The sequence below is a fragment of the Anoplolepis gracilipes genome, chromosome 1, assembly GCF_047496725.1.
Source record: "Anoplolepis gracilipes chromosome 1, ASM4749672v1, whole genome shotgun sequence".
Classification (NCBI taxonomy): Eukaryota; Metazoa; Arthropoda; class Insecta; order Hymenoptera; family Formicidae; genus Anoplolepis; species Anoplolepis gracilipes.
The window spans coordinates 8416147-8435084 of record NC_132970.1 but is presented as its reverse complement, the minus strand read 5'-3'; the positions used below and the strand labels follow the sequence as shown (position 1 = coordinate 8435084).

The window sequence follows — 18938 nt, the reverse complement described above, 5'->3', positions numbered from 1 at the left end:
CCCTATTGGCTTCGCGAACATTTTTGGTAGCGTTTGCGTTGGTAGTGTGATAGCGAGTTCCCCGAACGCACCCTTTATCTTGGGAACGTAATTACTGCATTGGCCACTACTACGGCATGGCGCTGAAATCAGTGAGAAATGCCGGTCTCATCTTGTATATAGGCCTTTAGCTATCTGTCTATTAATCTGTGGTTGAATCACACTATGGTTGAATGCATGGTTTTTGTGTTTATTGCTCAGTTTATTGTTTATTATATATTCTTTTGTAAATATTGTACGTGGTTTTACAAAATTGTACAAAAATATAAAGAACCAAAAGATATTATTTTGACGGTGACAAAATGATTCGCATCATTCTAATTTACGTGATCTACGTACCTAACCTGAAAATTCAAAAGTATGATTTAACAGTTATGTTATTGCGCATATGTGGATTTTCCTTCCTGAAGCACTATAAACATAGATTGTACAGGGCTACAATTTTGAGCAAAGTCTATCCATTGTGGTGTTTGTAGGTTACAATATTCTGTCATTATATCAAGGATGTAAAAAAAATATATGAATCTTACCCAAAAGTATATACTAATATCAGAGAAGCGTCAAAAAGACATCACGTGACCAAAAATAATACCAATTCGTCAATTTTGATCACGTGATCTGTTTTGACGCCAAAAATGAGCGTCAGCATGAAAAGGCACCTTAAGGCCGGGTCTACAATAGATGTAGTAAACCTTAAGCCGTAAGAAATTAACCAATTACATTTAACTTTAGAGAAGAATAATGAATATGATTGGTTCATTTCTTACGACTTAAGGCTTACTACAGCTATTGTAGACCCGGCTTAACTCTTCCCTCTCTGTCGGCACGTTTAAGGCAGCCCAGTGTCTCTTCTAGTATCTATAGTTCAGTGGCTGAAAATGGTCGTTTGTTCGTACTTTCTGCAATCAGATTCTTCGTTTTCTTTCTCTTCAATTTCCGAGTATATATATACATCCCGTTTAAAGTATAAAAAAACTTTTCAAAACTGCGAACGATACGAGTAAACGTACTACCAGAAAGACTTCCTAAAAACTCTTGAGTATAAAAAATTGAAAAAGAGAAAAGAAGAAAGAGAGAGATACAAAACGGGGTACAGATAAAACAAATTTATAATTTTAGTATAAGACAGACTTGAAGTATTTTGTTTATTGTTGATATTACATGCAAAACATGGTATACTTACACTTTCCGTCAAATTTAACGGAGGAAGAGTTAATGCTACAGGCTAAGTACAACAAACTCAAGAGAAAGGTATACAGTGAGGTTATGTTTAGGTTTTCCTATCAAACACAGTGAATGTGTTATATATATATATATATATATATATATATATATATATATATATATATATATATATATATATATATATATATATAACATATATTATATAAAATTATAACATATTATATATATATATATATATAACATTCACTGTGTTATCTATATATATATATGTGTGTGTGTTGTAATAAATTATTATAAATATTTATTTTTAAACAATTATTGCAACAATTTAAAGTAAGAAGACAAAAGAAAAAAAAATATGCTAGAGAATTAAAGATTAGTGATATTATAGTAAATCAAAAAAGCTTACATTGGAGATAATGCACAACAAAAAAAAAGATAATACATATTCTCTTTTCTTTACATACACACACATATATATATATATATATATATATTTACTTTATATATATTATACACACTATATATATATGTATATATATATATGAATAAAGTATATGTATAAAGTATATATATATTTTTAAAATTTTATTTAATCGATTGTTAAGTTAAATTTCTAATTTTGCTAAAGTAAAATATTTTCTAAATTATTATATTTACATGTCTTTCTTTCTTTCCTCTTTTTGATTACATCTTTAGTTATTGTCAATCATTTTTTGCTTATAGAAAAAGGCACTGCAAGATTTAAAGGCCCCTAAACAGGAAGTAGAACGTATTCCTCAAGTGCCAAAACGGCCTACAGAAGCAAGAGATGCTCGCGAAGTAGCTAAAAAATTAATCAAATCTGGTGTAATTACAGCTCCAAAGACACCTAAACGACCAGAACAAACTTTTAAGAGATCTCGTGGGCTAGAAAGAAAATTAAACAGTACAGAAAAAACAGTTAGTTCTTACCAACCATTTTCGGCGACACAAGAAGAAGAAGAAACAGAAGCGGTGAGACCAAGAGTAAAAGATTTGTACAATAGCTTTGTTGGTGCTCAAGACACTGGAGACAGGAATGTTGGTGACACGCAATCTTTGTCTAAGCAAGAAGTTAAACCACGTGCAGGAAATACAATATTTGTATGTGGCTATAAGATAACGGAAGATTATCTTAAGAAACATTTTCAAAGTTTTGGAAATATTGTTAATATTTCAATGGAAGTAGAAAAAAAGTAAGTATAAATTATTTTTCTTATATATATAAAATAATATGGACTGAAAAATTCAAATATATTAAGGATATTTTTGTAGTAATATAAGTAAAAATTTTAATTCTTTTTTTTTTAGCCGTGGCTTTATAACTTTTGAAAAAGCTGAAGCAGCTGAAAGAGCGATAAGTGAAATGGATGGTAGTATGGTGTCTTCAATCCAATTAAAAGTATCATTAGCAAGAAGACAACCTATAATAGAGCCTGTAAGTGATATTATGTCTAGTTCTATGTGGTCACCGATTGCAGCTAACTATTCACAAAAAAGCGCACATAAAGACAGACGTGATCTTAAAGTTTATGAAGAGGATCTTTTTGAGTAAATGTAAATATTTTTGCGTTACTCATAATATTTCAAACGTTAACATTATGATACTGTCAACAATAGTGTGTATTTTTCAACAATTTGTTATACTTGTATATACTTATCTATAGGAACTTTCCTTTTAATTAATTTCTGATATTACAATTTTTCATCTCATTGTGACACATGTGTCATTAAAGCTATAAATTTGGATATATAGCAAATAATTTTTATAAGATGTACATGTTTTTTTATCTTGCTTTTTTTTAATTGATGGTCGAAAATATCCTATTTATGTATATGCGTCAAATTATTAAAATATGAATGGAAATTGAAAAGGAAACTAAGAACAAAAAAAAATTGCTTAACAATTAATTACCAAGGATACAGACATTTTTCTATATATTTTCTTTTTAATTAATTTAAAAAATTATGTCTGAAATATTCAATAACCTTTCTACATTAAAAGTTCATTTATTCATACTTGTGTGTACCATAAAATAAATAAATTAGACCGACAGTTATAAATAGTATACTTTAGGCATTAATTGTACATATGGCACAGTGATAAAATTACAATTTATTACAAACCTGGCATTTTGTTTTATTTGGATGTTTGTATAAGAATTATAATTCCATTCCAAATCCTTGATTCGTCCTAGTCTGTATTTTTTTGAATACTCCCTTCAACACAAAATTATTGTTATATAAAACAAATTTATACAAGAATATGAAATTTTAATTTCTATGTACCAATGAACTATTTATGAATATGTATACATATGATATAAACAAACTGGATTGTAGAAAACATGTTATTGAGGGGGATTAAAGTAATCCCAATGGTGCAAATGTGTTACAGTTTGTGTGCTACTGAAATAATATATCAACAAGCCTACAATCAAAAGTAATAGAGCACATATTACTAGTTCTACTTCTCTGATTTTCTCTCTCGTGTCATCTACACTTAGTATGGACGTTAAATACCTTATAAAATGCCTTATGGCTTTTATACTGGCCGATCGAAGAGCTCGAAGAAGCTGCTGTGTAGTGTCTATAATACCAGGTTCTGCATTAATGCATCGATTTGTTTCACTCAAAGAAAAAAACTGAATTGGAATTTCGGAGGCTGGAAAAGCGATGAAGTGAGTTGAGTTCAAAGGAAAAGAGGATACTGGCGATTCAGAGGACTCCCTTTGTCTTTCTTCAAGGGATTGTCCTGTATCGGAAGAATGGGAAATAACGGCACGCTGCGGTTGAGCGTCCTTAAAGACACTCTGTCTTGTGTCCGAAGAATAGGAAATAACGGCACGCTGTGGTTGAGCATTCACAGAGGTACCATGTCTCTGTACGATTGAGTCGGGTGTGTCGGGAGTCACAGAGATGGCTGGTGGCAATGAACGGACCGGGGACGCGGTTTGCCGCATGATACTTTTGCTAGGCGAAGAAGATCTAGATCTCGACTTGCGAGGAATTTGTTCTTTACTATCAAACAAATCGTCCTTGCTGCCATGAAGACTCGTAGATGTTGTGTCCAGGTCGGCAACAGTAGTAGGAGTACTAGTAGTAGTAATAGTAGCCGTAGCCGTAGCCGTAACCGTAGCCGTAGCCGTAGCCGTAGCAGTGGAAGTAGTAGTAGTAGTAGTAGTAGTAATAGTAGTAGTAGTCTGGACAGAGCTACTCGGAGATTCGTCAACGCGTTCTGGTGACTCTCTCGATTCGGAAGATCGAGTTGAAGACACATCCGACGGAGGATATGAGGCACGAGATTCGTCGATGTGAGAGCCTGATGTGGTTTGCGAACTCAAAGTTAAGAGATGTTCGGAATCTAAAATTTGTAAGGATTTATTTTGAATACTTTGAGCAACTGTGAGCAAATGTGTGAGGAATTTGTCTTTATCCTTGAATTCTAATTCATCTATCGCAAGTGTCTGTAAGAGAGAGGATTCTTTGGCTTGAGCAACTGAGAGAGTGTGTGATATCTTTTTGTCCTTGATATCTATTATGTTTGTTTTAACAACCTTTTGGTCCTCGTTAGCCTCTGTCTCCTTGTCTTCTGTGGACGTTGGTTCATTCACGAGAGCCTCGTTGGATTCTGCTTCCTTATCTTCTGTGGGCACTGGTTCATTCACGATAGCCTCGTCGGATTCTGCCTCTGTCTCCGTCTCCTTGCCTTCTGTGAACGCTGGTTCATTCATAATGGCCTCGTCGGATTCTGCCTCCGTCTCCTTGTCGTCTATGAATGCTGGTTCGTTTACGATGGCCTCGTCAGATTCAGCCACTTCCCGCAAATTCTCTTGCCAAACAGATTCCTGTTCTCGAATTTGACTGTCAGTCGTGGGAATGTCGGTTATCTTACGACTCGCGGACTTTTCGCTTTCGCGATGTCTCTCCTGCACCACGGTTTCCAAGTGGCTCCTAATCGCCATTAATTCTCTGATGATAGCCGGTGAAAAACTGTCTTCCACGGAACCGCTGCCGCCCTTTAATTCTGATGCCGTAATCATCATTGCGTCCACTTCGGATGCTACAATTTTGTGTGCTTCTATCTGTGACACGCTCAATCGATCGACCTTTAAGTCACCGACTTCGAGAGTGCTGATTCTCAACGGTTCATCAGATAGCAGACCTGAGGATCTGATCTGAGGTCGCGGTTGCGATTCTTCCGCAATGCGTTCTTCCAAATGCGGCGCCGATCTGTGCTTCTCTTCTAAATCTGTTTCTCTCATCGGCGACGGTGTCGTCAGTGATACTGTGTCGTATGCCATTCGAATATCCTCTTCCTGTTCTTCTTCTTCTTCTTCTTCCTCTTCCTCTTTTTCTTTTCGTATAAACTGTGACATTGGTAATGGAGGTACGGGCGGCGTACCTGTCCTACTCGGGCTGGGTATGCGCTCCATCGACACCATCACTTGTGAACCTGATCTTGAAGGCGTCACTATGAGTTTCGCCTGAGTAATCTCTTCAATCACCATATCGTCCGGCAATGGATCGGTTTGTGTCGCCGCCGTTGTTTCCATTGTTTCCGAGTACTCGAATGGAGTGCGAGGTCGTTCGATTGCATGCTCCTTCCTCGCTCTGGGTGGTCGCGGTGGCGCCGGAAGCGGTCGACCTTGAATTTTATTAAGCATCCCGTTGCGGTGATCTCTGTGCTCGATATCTTCCCCGTCAATCTCGATGTACGGCGTGGATTCAGTAGATGCAAGAGTCATACTGATGATCGTTTCCGATGCCATGCTGGTATCCCTCGTTCTAGCGGGTCCCAGAGTGCTGTATGCTCGTTGAGGTCGCTTAGGCGGGGTCGGTCTCGGTGTCGTAGCAAATTTATTGCGTTTTCTTCTAGGCGGTGGTAACTTGGGCGGTTTTTCCTGCTTCTCCACAATTGCATAACCAGAAAAATCCCGCGCCGAGTCGCTTTCGTCCTCTCGCGGTATGTCCTCCTCGATGTAACCAGCTTCCGGCAAAGACTCCGCACCGTGCGATGTCCTGTCCTCGTCGGCGGCAACTGACGTCGCTCTAGAACGGGATCGTCTCTTCGGCGGTACCGGTACCGATTCCGCCCGTCGATGTCGTGCGTCTAGGTTGCTCTCGCGACTCGCAGACATTATAATATCGCGCTCGACTAACGATTGTCGTGATCGCGATGCTCTCGTCGGTATCATTGGTTTTTTGACCTCAGCAATTTCAATTTTCCATTCGTCACCGTGATGACCATTGCAGATTGGTACACTCACGTCGCCGTTTCTCCGATCCATCATCGTCTCTCGGTGCGAACGTTTTCTGCGTACCGGTACGATGGGTGGCGTAGCTGAAAGAAAAATGGACGGATCGAGTGTAGCAGGTGTCGAGGGAAAAAGTATCGATGTCTCCATCGGTGGCTGTGACTGACTACGTAAAGATGATCTCGATTTTCTTCGCGCTGGTTTTACCACGACTATATCGTCTAATGGTTCTTGCGATGGTTCCAGTTGAGTCCCTTCCGTCCGGTACACCACGCGATGTCTAGAATCGCTTCTAGAATCACTTCTCGTACGTTCGCGGAACATCTCGTCCCCGATCGATGCCTCTCTACTACGTCGAGCCGCATTCGCCGTGCGTTCTCGTTTCGGTCTAACTGGTGGTATTGCTTCAGTGGACTGCTCCGTTAAATCCTCCTTACGTTTTCTCAAGGTTCGCGTTCTTATAGGACGTTGAGGCGGCGGAGTAGTAGGTGGAAGCTCGTCGTCTTGCAAAACACTGACAAGTTTCGATCTAAGAGCTTCTCGGATCTCGTCGGTTAGATAATTGTCTAAGTTTATATCGTCCTGACTGATACCGCTTGCCCGCACGAAAAACTCATCAGAATCAATCTCTTCTATGATTCCACGACGCCTTCGATCGCAAGAACTGTTGCTAGACGGTTGTTGTTCTCGATCGGATTGCATTGAAGAAGGCTCATGTTCTTCTTCATCCTCCAATTCTCCTTCTTCATATCCTTTTTCTTCCTCAGGCGTCATTTCATTACGTGGTTCAAATTGTCTTGGATCTACAGCCATGAATGCTCCATCGTAGTCTTCTCGTTCCAAAACTCGTGGTATATCCTCGTCCAGCGATCGTGACCTGGGAATCGGTCTGAATTTTTCCTGAAGCATCATCTCTTGATCTGCATGCCAGTCGTCTCGCGTCGCCGTATCCTCATCCTCTTCCGCTTCATCTCGGTGAATTTCGTATGATTCTTCCTGCCGTCTCGACATCTTATGGACTCTTCTTGGTGGAGCGGGATGTCGATCTGACATCTCCGATGACTCTTGCTCATAGTCCATGTACTGTATCTCCTCTTCATCATATTGTTCCCGTTTTCTTGTATCCTCCCACGGGATCGCGCGAGCCGCTGCGAGTATCTCTTCTTCTGTTCTGGCGGATAGCCTTGGCGGTTCTTCTATCGAACTCTGATGCCATGGAGGAGAGCCATCGCTCGCCGCTGCTTCCTCCTCCGGACGATTTTGATCGTGAACATAAGCCGGGCGCTGAGTCCACCTGGCGCTGAAACCTTTCCCTTTCCGAACACGAGGAAAAGTCGCACTCTCTGCAGATTGAGCCCTAGAATCTTTGGGCGAGGACGTCGCGTACTCACCACGCTTCTTGGACTTCTTGTCGAAAATACGCGGATACGTGGCGAAATCGAAAATGTTGCGCTTGGAACCGGCAGTGGACTCGGTCGAATGTTGTTGTTGTTGCTCGCGCAGAGAAGGCCGTTTGACGCGAGCAAGCGCGTCTGACAAACGGATATTGGGCTTCTTGATATTGAACTTTGGCCTCTCCGGCAAATGAAAGCGCGACTTGTCCGGGAAACTGAATTTCGGTCTCTCCGGCAGATGAAATTTGGACCTGTCGGGTAAACTGAACTTTGTTCGATCAAGCGGCAGGCTGAATTTCGCCGTCTTCTCAGAAATAGACGTTCTTATCCGGTCTATTCTGCTGGGTCGTTTTTCCGCCGATTTACGAGATTTTTCCGACTTGCCGCTGCTCGCTGCCGTCGATCTTGTCGGCGTCGTTGTCTTTTTCTTCTTATCAGGCTTCTGCCGTTTTTGTGGGAACGAAAATGTGGGACGTTGGAAATTTTGGAGCCGAGAGCGCAATTTACTAGCCTGCGTCTTCATGCGTTGAGATAAGCCGCGAGCGCCGCGCCGAAGCGGCAGTTCCTCTATTGCGGACGAGTCTACCTGAAATAACAAATGTGTGCTTCTATGAGAAATAATGCAAATTGGAAAAAATCATCTAATTTATATTTATCTCTTAAGATATTTAAACAATTTTCAAATAAAAAAAACTATATTGCCTACGTAATGTAACAAAAAATAGCTCTAAGATTTTTGCATTGTAATCTTCTTTTTAATATTAATTACTCTGCGACAGAAACTTTTCTGTCTCATAAAATATAAAAATTGAGACACTTGGAATTAGATATTATTATAATAATATTATTATAATATTAGTCAAACGCAGTCCTCACTTTGAGATCACAATGAAAATGAATTAGTACCGTGCGAAGTATTCAGTGCTGTTTTTGCAACACGCAAACCCCCGTTTAGAAACACGCAAAATGCATTACAAGTGCATATTTTAAATAAGTATAACATAACTAATCACTGTAATTAATCGTAAAGTATGCCACATATTGTCAAATTCAAGAAATTTCGAATTTATCTATTGGATTCAGTGCAATATCGTGAAGATTTTACGTATCAATTTGCGCGAGCTAGTTTATGTTCTCATTGAAAATACCGACAAGGTTAAAGAATGATTAATATTTCGACCATAACGCCATACATATTTTTGGATCCGATTGCACAATCCAGATGGAGAGGCTTGAGCTTTCTGGAACGTATTGCGAGTAACACGATTGCACAATCGGACAGTGACACGTTCGTGTCTCCTTTTTACACGAGTGAGTTTCGCTAAATATAGGCTCCATTCGGTACGAGATGAACTAAAGACAACAAGATCAATCTCACGAGCCTCGTAGTGTTTTTTAAATTCCGGTGGTCTCTATCGATTCGCGCGGCTATATTTAACCGTTTTTTTATATTATTCTTTTTTATTCAATTCACGAAGAAAAAACCACAGTAGCCGCGATTCTGAGGGATGAAGTTTCTATAGATAGATATAGTTTCTATATATTTTTTGGGAAATCCCTTTAAAGGACAAACTAATATAACATTAATATAGTTCTATTATATTCATACAGACTATGTTCCTAATATAATAGATATTATGTAGAGTAGTTTTTGAAACTATAATTCACACTTCTTCAAAGAAGTTTTTAGACTAGACAGATTTTTCTGTGACAACAAATCTTTTTTCCCCGTATGTGCTTTCCTATAAATATTCATCTTTGTATCAAGATCACGGTGGAGACATTACCTGACTGGTATTGACCTCGCCGTCGGTCCTGGACTCGGTATAAGGAGTAGGTGCGTCGAGGAATCGCTCCTCGATCCTGTCCTGAAATTGCTGCGCCGTTGGCTCCTGCTCCTCGGAAGTGTCGTTGGTCCCACCGAGCTCGCGGCCCTCCATCGCGCTGTCCTCGATTTTGCCATCCAGTGGAAGAATCAAACCGCCATCCAGGATCAGCTCCGGCGGTAGCCGGCTCCGGTCGTCGATGCTGTCGTCGCTGTCGGCGACGGGCATCACGTCCGTGTCGGTGATACGCACGACCGGCGCCATCGCCGGATGCGGCAGCGGCGTCGGCGGCGCGATCGGTTCGTATTCGTGCTCGCTGTACCGAGAATTGCATCTTATTATGAATCGAATACGATTAAAATATTACAAATAAAAATGTTTACTTTATTATATTTTTATTCATATATTATATATATATTATTAGATATTTATTTTATACATTATTTATGGTTTTGTGCAATTTGTCACGCAAATGTCGAATATTTGTAAATGTGTCTTCAACGAGATGCAAAGAAATATCTTTGTTACTTTGCAATGCGCGAGAGTTGTCGAAAGAAATGCACGATGAGTTTATTATCAGATGAGTTGCGATTCACGCATTAATATTATCGATATCGTTCTGAATAATAATTAAGATGCCTAAAATCTAAGTTTTAATACCGAAAGTGATCGCGATATTCGTATAAAAATGTCACAATAAAAAAATTAATTCTTCTTTTATAATTTATGGCTGTAATAGATCAAAACACACTGGAATATCTATAGAAAATTCATTCCAAATGTGTCTCTTATGTATTTTTAAAATAGATATTTTAATTCCTTCTATTCGATCGTAACATTATCTCACATGTTTCAAGGATCTCTTTTTAAACTCATGAGACCAATGCAAGCGAATGCAGGACGAATTTACACAGGATGTCTACATTAGAATAGTCATGTCGATTGAACAAAACTCATCAACTGATATGTCACTGGTGTCATAATTTCATGTTTTGTTCGTTTTGGTTTCGCGAATTGAATAAAGATCGATATGTTATATTTTTAGTGTCCCTTTAGACCGTATAATACTCCGCGTATTTTTTATAATTGTACTTACTTTATATTATATTATTTTTATATTTTTTAAAGATATGCTACTTACAATTTTTACATTTAAGAATTTAGAATTTGATTGCAACTTTAAGTGAAAAATATTATTCACTTTATTAATCAGAAATTGTGTGTAAATGTGTGAACTCTATTTAATTATAGATACTATAGATACGAAAAAATGATATAAATGATTTAAAAGACGTCGCAGACACTAAAAAACATCTTAAATTTTTCAATTTTTATACAAATTTCAAAGATCTTTTTTACATTTTAATATTGTTTAGAATAAATCTTTTATCGTTACAATTGTGTGTTACATCCTCGTGAATAAAAATCGAAATTATTTTTGCGTAACATTGAGATAGCATATAACTGCGTAGCATCGAAATTCGGGCTTACTGAATTATTTTTTCATGTTTGTTGTAAATGCGCTCTATACAGTAGGTATTCAACACGGTCTAATGGTGTCGCGTCCATCCCGGGGGAGGTCATGGCGTATACCGGTACGCGGATGCGAGACGCGGGTCGCGGGTCGCGGACGGGGAACTGGACTTGGCGAATTTGGGAGCTGACCGAGCTTTCTATCTATAGCCAGCCGGGCGAACCTTAAATAGCCGCGGCGGTCTGCGATGTGGTTTTGCACGGTGTAACCTATACCTGATATGCGTGACGAGGAGGACAGGTGGGTCAGATGAATAATCTCGCGAAGACTGAAAAACCACCTTACACCATTCATTATTTGCGTGGGCGAGGGTAGATAATCAACGTGTTTTTAGCTCCGGTTTCGACGGTGTAGAAGAAAGATATACTGACCTGCAGCGGACTGCAGGTGGCTGCTGCATCGTCCTGGATGATGGTCTGACGAGAAGAGCACGTCGTTCCGGCAGAAGCGAGTCGCTCTGGTAGTACTGACAACCGCAACGGACCTCGCGTCCGAGGCTCGACGTCGACGAAGCGCGTCCTCGTTGCTCCGGCTCCATCCCCACCCCCGGAGAAACGATGCCGGTGATCCACCTCCAGTCTTCTCTTCCTCTGCCTGTCTACTTGATTTGACGTCGACGATCAAGAAACGACGACGACGTTTCGTAGTTCTCCTCGAGACGTCGTTTACGAGACGTCCTTCGTCTCTTGATCGAACAGAAGAGGAGGAAAGAGAGAGAGAGAGAGAGAGAGAGAGAGAGAGAGAGAGAGAGAAAAAGAGAGGAATAATATGGAGAGAAAAGGAGGCTGAGCGGTCGCTAGAGCAGCCTGCTGCAGCGGCTCCTAGCCGACTCTCTTCTGTACCCTCGGCCGTCCATCGCGAGCGCGACTGAAGCGGATATCAAATTATTTATAGCAGCCACCGGTATTCGGTGGGCCACGACACTGTCTCGGGAACGCTCGAGTCACCGGATCACCTGGTGCATCTGCGGTCATCGTCGCAGTAGACGCGCACTGTCATGATAAATTTTATTCGGTGCATCACTGTGCAAGAATATTTGGGAAGCTGATTGAGAGACGTTTCTTTTCCTCTTCATTTAGTTTTGGTTTAACGTAGAAGAAATCGCATCATGATTGGCTAAGTATCAAAAATAATGTATTGTGTTTATATGATATTTGTTGATATTTCTCTCTAGTTATCGAGAAAAGCGAAGAATTGATGTGACTGTGAAATGCGACATGTATATGATTATTCGATTTACTGTCGTCGTTCGGCACAGAATTTCTCAACGATAAAATGGTACTGACAAGTGCTGCTAACACAGCACGAAATTAGGATACAGCTGCGGTATTCTATGTTTAATTAGTGTCACTTACCGTTGTCTTAATTATCGAAGAAGGTCACTTGTGCAGCAGTACAAGCGATTCAGTAATTCTTTCGCTTCTTCGTTACTTTAATTATGTATCAAGTCACAATTTTTTATCATCGCCAAAAAAGAAGTAAAAGAAAAGAAGTATGATTTTTACACGCAATTCTTTTCTCCTAAATTCTACTTTCGCTTTATAATTATCCTTCAAAGATCTGCAACTAATGTAAAGCAGGAATCTTTCGATAAATCTGAACAAAAGTTTAACACGCGTTTTTGATTTTTCTCAAAGTGATTTCGATTTGAAATGTTAAGACAAAAATCGTGTGGCTTGATTGAAAGGTGAAATGTTTTCCCCTCGTACACTCTGGCTACAATGACACGCGTCTTTTCGTAGTTTGAGCATAGTACGAAGAAAGCATGAAGATTCGATATAAGATTGTGTCACATCTTGGCATTCGATGCTAACATCGCGCTATAATAATGTTGATGACACCTAAACAAATATCAAATGTGTGTTAATACACCTCGGTCAATGTAAAAATAATTCGTAGAAAAGAGTTGTGCAGCTACACTGTGCATTCTTCTCAAAATCTGCATTCCGTAATTATACATATTCGTAATTCAATGTATATATAAATGTCTCAAGATTACCGGCAAATCTTTCATGTCTTAAAAATCGATCAAGAGTTCGTTCTTTTTTTTTTATAAAATATTGACTGCATATAAAGCCCCACATCTTTATATAATGTCTTCAGTTATGTATATGTATGTATATATACATACATACATACATACATATATATGTGTATATATATATATATATATATATATATATATATATGTTACATTTATAAATAAATAAATCGCGGTATAATATAAACAAATAAATTTACCGACGATACATTATTTTCTAATAATTGAATTTGAAAATAGAAACAATAATAATTCTGATTAAATTGAATTCAAGAAATGAGAACGGAAACAACGATAATTCTGATACATCCTATATATATATATACATATATTGAATATTCTGTTATAAATGGTAAATTCGAGAAGATAATTTAAATACAAAAATAAATTAAGATTGATCACTCAAACTTAAAAAAGAAAAACGCAAAATCTACTATTACCTCTTCTATTCTTGAGATCACTATATGTTTTGTAAATAAAATCTTACATAAAAAACAGTTTTATTATATTTATTTTATTCTACATTTCCGATTTTTATTTTTGAATGCAAAATTATATCTATAAATTCTCGGTTACGTACATTATTGTACGAAACATTTGCATATAAATATGTAAATATATAACATTATATCTTTTTTCGCATTTGTGGCATATATACAGGATGTTTCGGACGTACTCTACATCGTTTTTAGTCATCAACATTAGACTAAAAAATTAAATGTAGACTTCCAATAATTTCTAAAACAAACAATTAGAACTGAGGTAACAATTAGAAATCAGAAGATAATCAAGAGTTGGTAAATCAAATTTCGTGTAAATAACGAATGTTGTCTTTTAACTAATTTTAAGTAAGATTTACTTCAATAAACCTTTAATTTAACTGCCAAGATATTTAATCTACAAAATTGAAAGGCGGACGGTGCTACGTGATGAAGTTTTCGCAAAGAAAGATTTCGTTCGAAATACAACGATATTCTACTGACTGAAAGATGGTCCGGTAGATCTGAAACTCTCCATTCTTTGCAATACTTTATAAAATATATAGAATGTACAGCATGTGTATAAATATATAATACTATGTATGTATATGTAAGTGTATATGTGAGATGTGTGTGTGTGATGTGTATGTGTGTGTGTGTGTATGTGTGTGTATATTATGCTAGAAATTCTATAACGACATTCGCTCGACGTTCGTTCGGCCGCTAAGGTCCGATATTGTAGTTGTCGTCCAGGAGGGATGATCACATGTACAAGTGAACGCGAAACATTTTCTTCGATAATCTTCCGACTCGCTCGTTCCGTGCGAGTCATCATCCGTGCGGTTAACGTCAAACTTGCAGACCGCGCTCTACTTTTTGCTTATAAATAAACAAGCGGAGGAGAGAAGAGACGTTGCGCGCGTGGTGATGACGGCTCGGCCGATCGTAAGCAACCACGATGATGCAGGAATCCCTATCTTGAGTCGCGCAAAGTTATAGCGCGAAGATAGAGAGCGCTTTTACGGTGCGTGTTTTACGAGACAGAAAGAATGCAAATATCGGGGATTGTGTTATTCGTACGAAAATTATATTGCCACTCCATATATATATATATATATATATATATATATATATATATATATGTATATGTATATATATATATCTATGTTACAGTTCAAGCATTCGAATTCGCATTTTTTCATCGAGCATGTAACTTTCTCGAAGAAAATCAAAAGCAGTAGTTTTTATTTTTACATTATCAGTCCGAAGCGTCGGTGCGTATAGTAGTACACTCGTTCGATCGCCGATCATGTATTTAAGGATTCTCGATGTCGTAACGCAGCGCGAACGGTATAATCGGACGGTGTAAACAAGTCCCGTCGTCTGTAAATCACGTTAAATCTCAGTAGAGCGATATCGTGCTTCAGTGCCGCATATCGTATAACATATATCGCAATACTACCATTCGTGTGCCGTATTAGACACCTCGGGATCATTCTTCGTCTCCTTTTGAGAGAATCCCGGGATCGAGTCACACATACACATGTGGCCGCTATCTCGCGATTACTGCGAAGACGCGGTTTAATGAGGTCTCAGTGTAACGATTTTATTGTTGCAATTGTAATTACAGTAGTCGTAATCGTAATCGTGGTTGTGAGATGGTAACAGAGTGTCGGAGGCCGGGCAGGGAAGATGCCGGGGTCAGGCGAGCTCGTTACTGTCCGGAAAATGGTCACGTGCGTCTAGACAGGCAGCCAGATCGAGTACCAGATGATGGAGAGTGGGATGCTCGAGGACTTCCGCGTCCGGCAGAGGCGGATGACAACGCGGCCTCTGTTGACGACCTCTGAACGAGCGATGCAGATTTAGCACTACGTCGCAAAACACGTAGCGCACCAGCAGCAGCCGCAGAAAGTCATCGCCAAAGAACTGCAGCACGCTGGTTTCTGCAAATTGCGAGATCATAGATGAAATCATCACAGATAATATCGAAAGGTTTGCGATCTGATGGAGGATGCCTATTATTATTTTTTTTTAATAATGTAGAAATGTCAAATTACGAAAAAAAAATCTTGCCATCAGATAAAGCGATGTCTTCAAAATTGATTTGCCGAAACTCTTTAATTTTCGATGATTGAGTTCATCCGAGGATTTGTTCAATCGGAAAATATTTCGCTACTGTTTTGAACAAAGCATACGATTGTTCGTATGCTTTGGGATCGTTTCATCTCGGGGAAAACAATGGTTGTCCCTCAGAAGTTAAAGAGATACGCAGAAATCGAGAACTCGAGTTCGCCAATAAATTTGCTTGGATCTAGGCCAAACGTGTTTATTGTTGTAACGCGATCGTAAGTCGCATTTGGTGAGACCGGCTGTTGTTACACTAACGAGAATGCGCCCTCGTTTTGACGATAAAATCTTAATTTTTCTTAATATCACGTTATAAGTATTAACACCACGCAACATACTGATCAAACTAAATAAATTTTTGCCGATAACTATATGCATCTAGTATTATATTTATATTATATCTATTATTATATTTACTATATATTTAGTAATTCAATATTTTTACACCGATGAGTTTGATCTAAAATTGTAGAACATATTATAAATGGTTTTCAACACTGAAATTTTAGAAAATAAAACTTTAGAAAATATTTTAATATTCAAATTCGATAGTCATAGAATGTCTAATAAATTGTTAAGCGTTAATTGCTTCTATATGAAGTTCGAGTACAAATGCACATCTTTAATTAAAATCTCTCTTCTTATTAAATAATATCAATTTTTAAACAATCAGCATTATACAGAAGAAACTGATCTAAAGAGAATTCAGGATCTCGCAAAATTCATCGTTTTCTGCCATCGAGCTCGCTCCTCAACCATTTTCGTTTGATCAAAATTTCAAAACAACGATTGTGTCGAATATCCTTACCGCATCGGGAACGCGTTACGAGCTGACTGGCCTCGTTAAGGAATCGCTCGATGTAACGCTGGCAGCGCTCCCAATGTTGCACGGGCAGACTCCCGACGTTGCATATAAGGCAGAAGGCGGCGAGGGGGGCGTGAAGAAAGAGGGTGAACAGGCTGCCACCGTGTCGCAAGTCACGCAGGATCGGTGGCACATCCTGCGGCGACATCAGCACCATCAGAGGCTGGCCAAAGTAGCGCGGTATCTGCTGGAACACGAAGCTGTTGTCCGAGTCGACGACGACGAAGAGCGGTTTCCTGGTGAACGGATAAAGATCACCCGGGTACAGGCAATGCGGCTCCTTGCCGCCGGCCGGCCTCTTCCCATGCTCGGGATCCCTCTTGCTGCACGTGGACACGCCGCCCAGGTCGTACCCCACTGTACGATCGCAAGATTTTATCAACATCGTGCAATTCTGCGTTCGCCGAGCCGTCAAATGGATGTCAGGCAACTTTGAGGAAATCTCGAAATTCTGTCCGTGTTTATTTTCGAAATATCAAATTTGCATCCAACTTTAAGAACGAGATACATTCTAATTGATCTTCCATCAGCAAATGTTTCAGTCGTCTTTTTTCAGAATTTTTAAATGCTCCATATTTAAATATCATTGATAATTAATGATTAAAAATTCCGAAAAGAATACAAATTTAATTAAATTAGACAAGATTGTGTTTACTTTCTATTTACATGTATTTTGTATACATATTACTTAATTTTTTATTAACAATCTAAAGTTTTGTTACACGAATGACAAATGCACAAAATTAATTATATATCGTTATTAATATTTTATATTAAAAAATGCTCTTAAATAATTATTTCTTTGTCTTTTTCCCCAATGTTGCCATCATTCACTGCGACAAATATTTTAATTCTAAGTCTAACAATAAATAAACATTTTAAAATTTTTATATGTGTTTTTCGAAGCATTTATATTAATAAGCAATAGTCGAGGAATTCATTCTATATTATTTATGTTACCAATTATTGTAATCGATAGACTCGTCTTTCTAATACATTGATATTGATTGCAATGCTAGATTCGTCATGGTATGAATCTTTATTACGAAATAACCTTGATACTAGGACGCTACTCCATTTTCCTTTAAAGACCTTGGTTGCAACTAGCAACTGATATGTAACCTTGATCTAAGCAATATGTAATCCTAGTCTAAATTGCAATCAACTAAAATTACACATGACATGCGGATAAATGGCTCCTAAGTAATTCTGTTTTTATTTTTATTGACATAGATAACGTGCAAATATTTTATAAAATAGAATAATTAACTTAGACACAATAATTGAAAAAATAGCATATAAATTTTTTAGAAGAGCAAAAATTTCTCTCGAGATTTGAGGTTTATCAATATCAAATCGTCAATAATATTAATATATTTAAGAAACTTGTAAATATTTATGTGTATTTTTCATAAGCCATTTTAAACATTTATAAAAAGTTGTCATAATAAAATATATAAAAAAGTTATGCACATCACGTGCGCTTAGCATGCATTGTTTCCAAAAATCGCTTTAAATATTTATAAACAGGAAGATTATAATATAAGCAAATAAATGCATCCACTCAAGATCGCGAAGAATATTTTATTATAATTAGCACCATTGTCAGTTAATAAATAAAATATAAATCTCGCGCGAAATTGCGATCAGAATAAGACAGTTATATTACACTAATTAAATCACGTCATAAAGATTTTTTTATTTCCTTAATAAAGCGATGGTAGTAATAAATTCAATAAAAAAATTTGTTTAAAAATTTGTATAAGAAAAATCGAGTGTTGTCAATCGAGTTTATCAAAGAGTTTGCCTCCGAAATATTTTACAGTCAATCTAGGGCATCCTATACGGTTCGTTTGATACAAAGAGACATTCTGAGAGAGAAAGAGAGAAAGAGAGAAAGAGAGGAGGGGGAGAAAGAGAGAGACTGCGTACACGTGTACAAAGCACGTGGTTACGTACAATTACGAAATTATTGCGAAAATTATCATTGTCTTTTTATTATTATAATTATGATTGTTCCAATTGAAGGAACTTCAGGGGAAACTAGCCACTTCCATGATGGTATCGGTGGCCAAAGTACCGGATTACCGATCGGGGAAACTGACCGAAAAGACCGACACGCGTACGCCTTCGGCTTCACTGAGCGGGTGATTCGCTTTAACTCTA

The 18938-nt window shown here is 38.1% G+C and overlaps 3 protein-coding genes across 6 annotated transcripts in view; 1 reads left to right on the top strand and 2 right to left on the bottom strand.

The window, feature by feature from the left end:
• Positions 1–895: 895 nt before the first annotated feature.
• On the top strand, positions 896–3371 carry Nelf-e (negative elongation factor E). The gene is made up of 3 exons (XM_072910723.1): positions 896–1290; positions 1951–2441; positions 2557–3371. The coding sequence occupies exons 1-3, from the start codon at positions 1201–1203 to the stop codon at positions 2798–2800; spliced, it is 825 nt and encodes a 274-aa protein (XP_072766824.1). The 5' UTR covers positions 896–1200; the 3' UTR covers positions 2801–3371.
• On the bottom strand, positions 3302–12233 carry LOC140676049 (uncharacterized). 3 transcript variants are annotated; one of them, XM_072910710.1, is made up of 4 exons: positions 11629–12233; positions 9685–10039; positions 4803–8483; positions 4446–4609 (listed from the first exon to the last, which is right to left on the bottom strand). In XM_072910710.1, the coding sequence occupies exons 1-4, from the start codon at positions 11793–11795 to the stop codon at positions 4592–4594; spliced, it is 4221 nt and encodes a 1406-aa protein (XP_072766811.1). In that variant the 5' UTR covers positions 11796–12233; the 3' UTR covers positions 4446–4591. The 3 variants fall into 3 exon arrangements, with proteins under 3 accessions (XP_072766792.1, XP_072766802.1, XP_072766811.1); XM_072910691.1 differs by having other exon boundaries at positions 3302–8483; positions 11629–12217; XM_072910701.1 differs by lacking the exon at positions 11629–12233 and adding an exon at positions 11215–11303 and having other exon boundaries at positions 3302–8483.
• A 1596-nt stretch (positions 12234–13829) lies between these two features.
• LOC140673122 (protein SCAI) overlaps positions 13830–18938 on the bottom strand; it is a 31481-nt gene continuing 26372 nt past the window's right edge. For both annotated transcript variants that reach the window (XM_072905789.1, XM_072905797.1), the window contains exons 4-5: positions 16716–17129; positions 13830–15723 (exon numbers count right to left, since the gene is read on the bottom strand). In XM_072905789.1, coding sequence (XP_072761890.1) covers positions 15479–15723; positions 16716–17129 — 659 coding nt within the window. In that variant the 3' untranslated portion in view covers positions 13830–15478. The remainder of the gene's footprint in view (positions 15724–16715; positions 17130–18938) is intronic.

What these genes read in the sequence shown, in the direction of transcription:
- Nelf-e (XM_072910723.1), top strand. Translation starts at nt 1,201, where the DNA reads ATGCAAAACATGGTATACTTACACTTTCCGTCAAATTTAACGGAGGAA. An exon ending in ACAACAAACTCAAGAGAAAG is followed by an intron (nt 1,291 to 1,950) that starts GTATACAGTGAG and finishes TTTTGCTTATAG; the next exon opens with AAAAAGGCACTGCAAGATTT. An exon ending in TCAATGGAAGTAGAAAAAAA is followed by an intron (nt 2,442 to 2,556) that starts GTAAGTATAAAT and finishes TTTTTTTTTTAG; the next exon opens with CCGTGGCTTTATAACTTTTG.
- LOC140676049 (XM_072910691.1), bottom strand. Translation starts at nt 11,795, where the DNA reads ATGGAGCCGGAGCAACGAGGACGCGCTTCGTCGACGTCGAGCCTCGGA. An exon ending in CCACCTGCAGTCCGCTGCAG is followed by an intron (nt 10,040 to 11,628) that starts GTCAGTATATCT and finishes TTCTCGGTACAG; the next exon opens with CGAGCACGAATACGAACCGA. An exon ending in GCGAGGTCAATACCAGTCAG is followed by an intron (nt 8,484 to 9,684) that starts GTAATGTCTCCA and finishes TTGTTATTTCAG; the next exon opens with GTAGACTCGTCCGCAATAGA.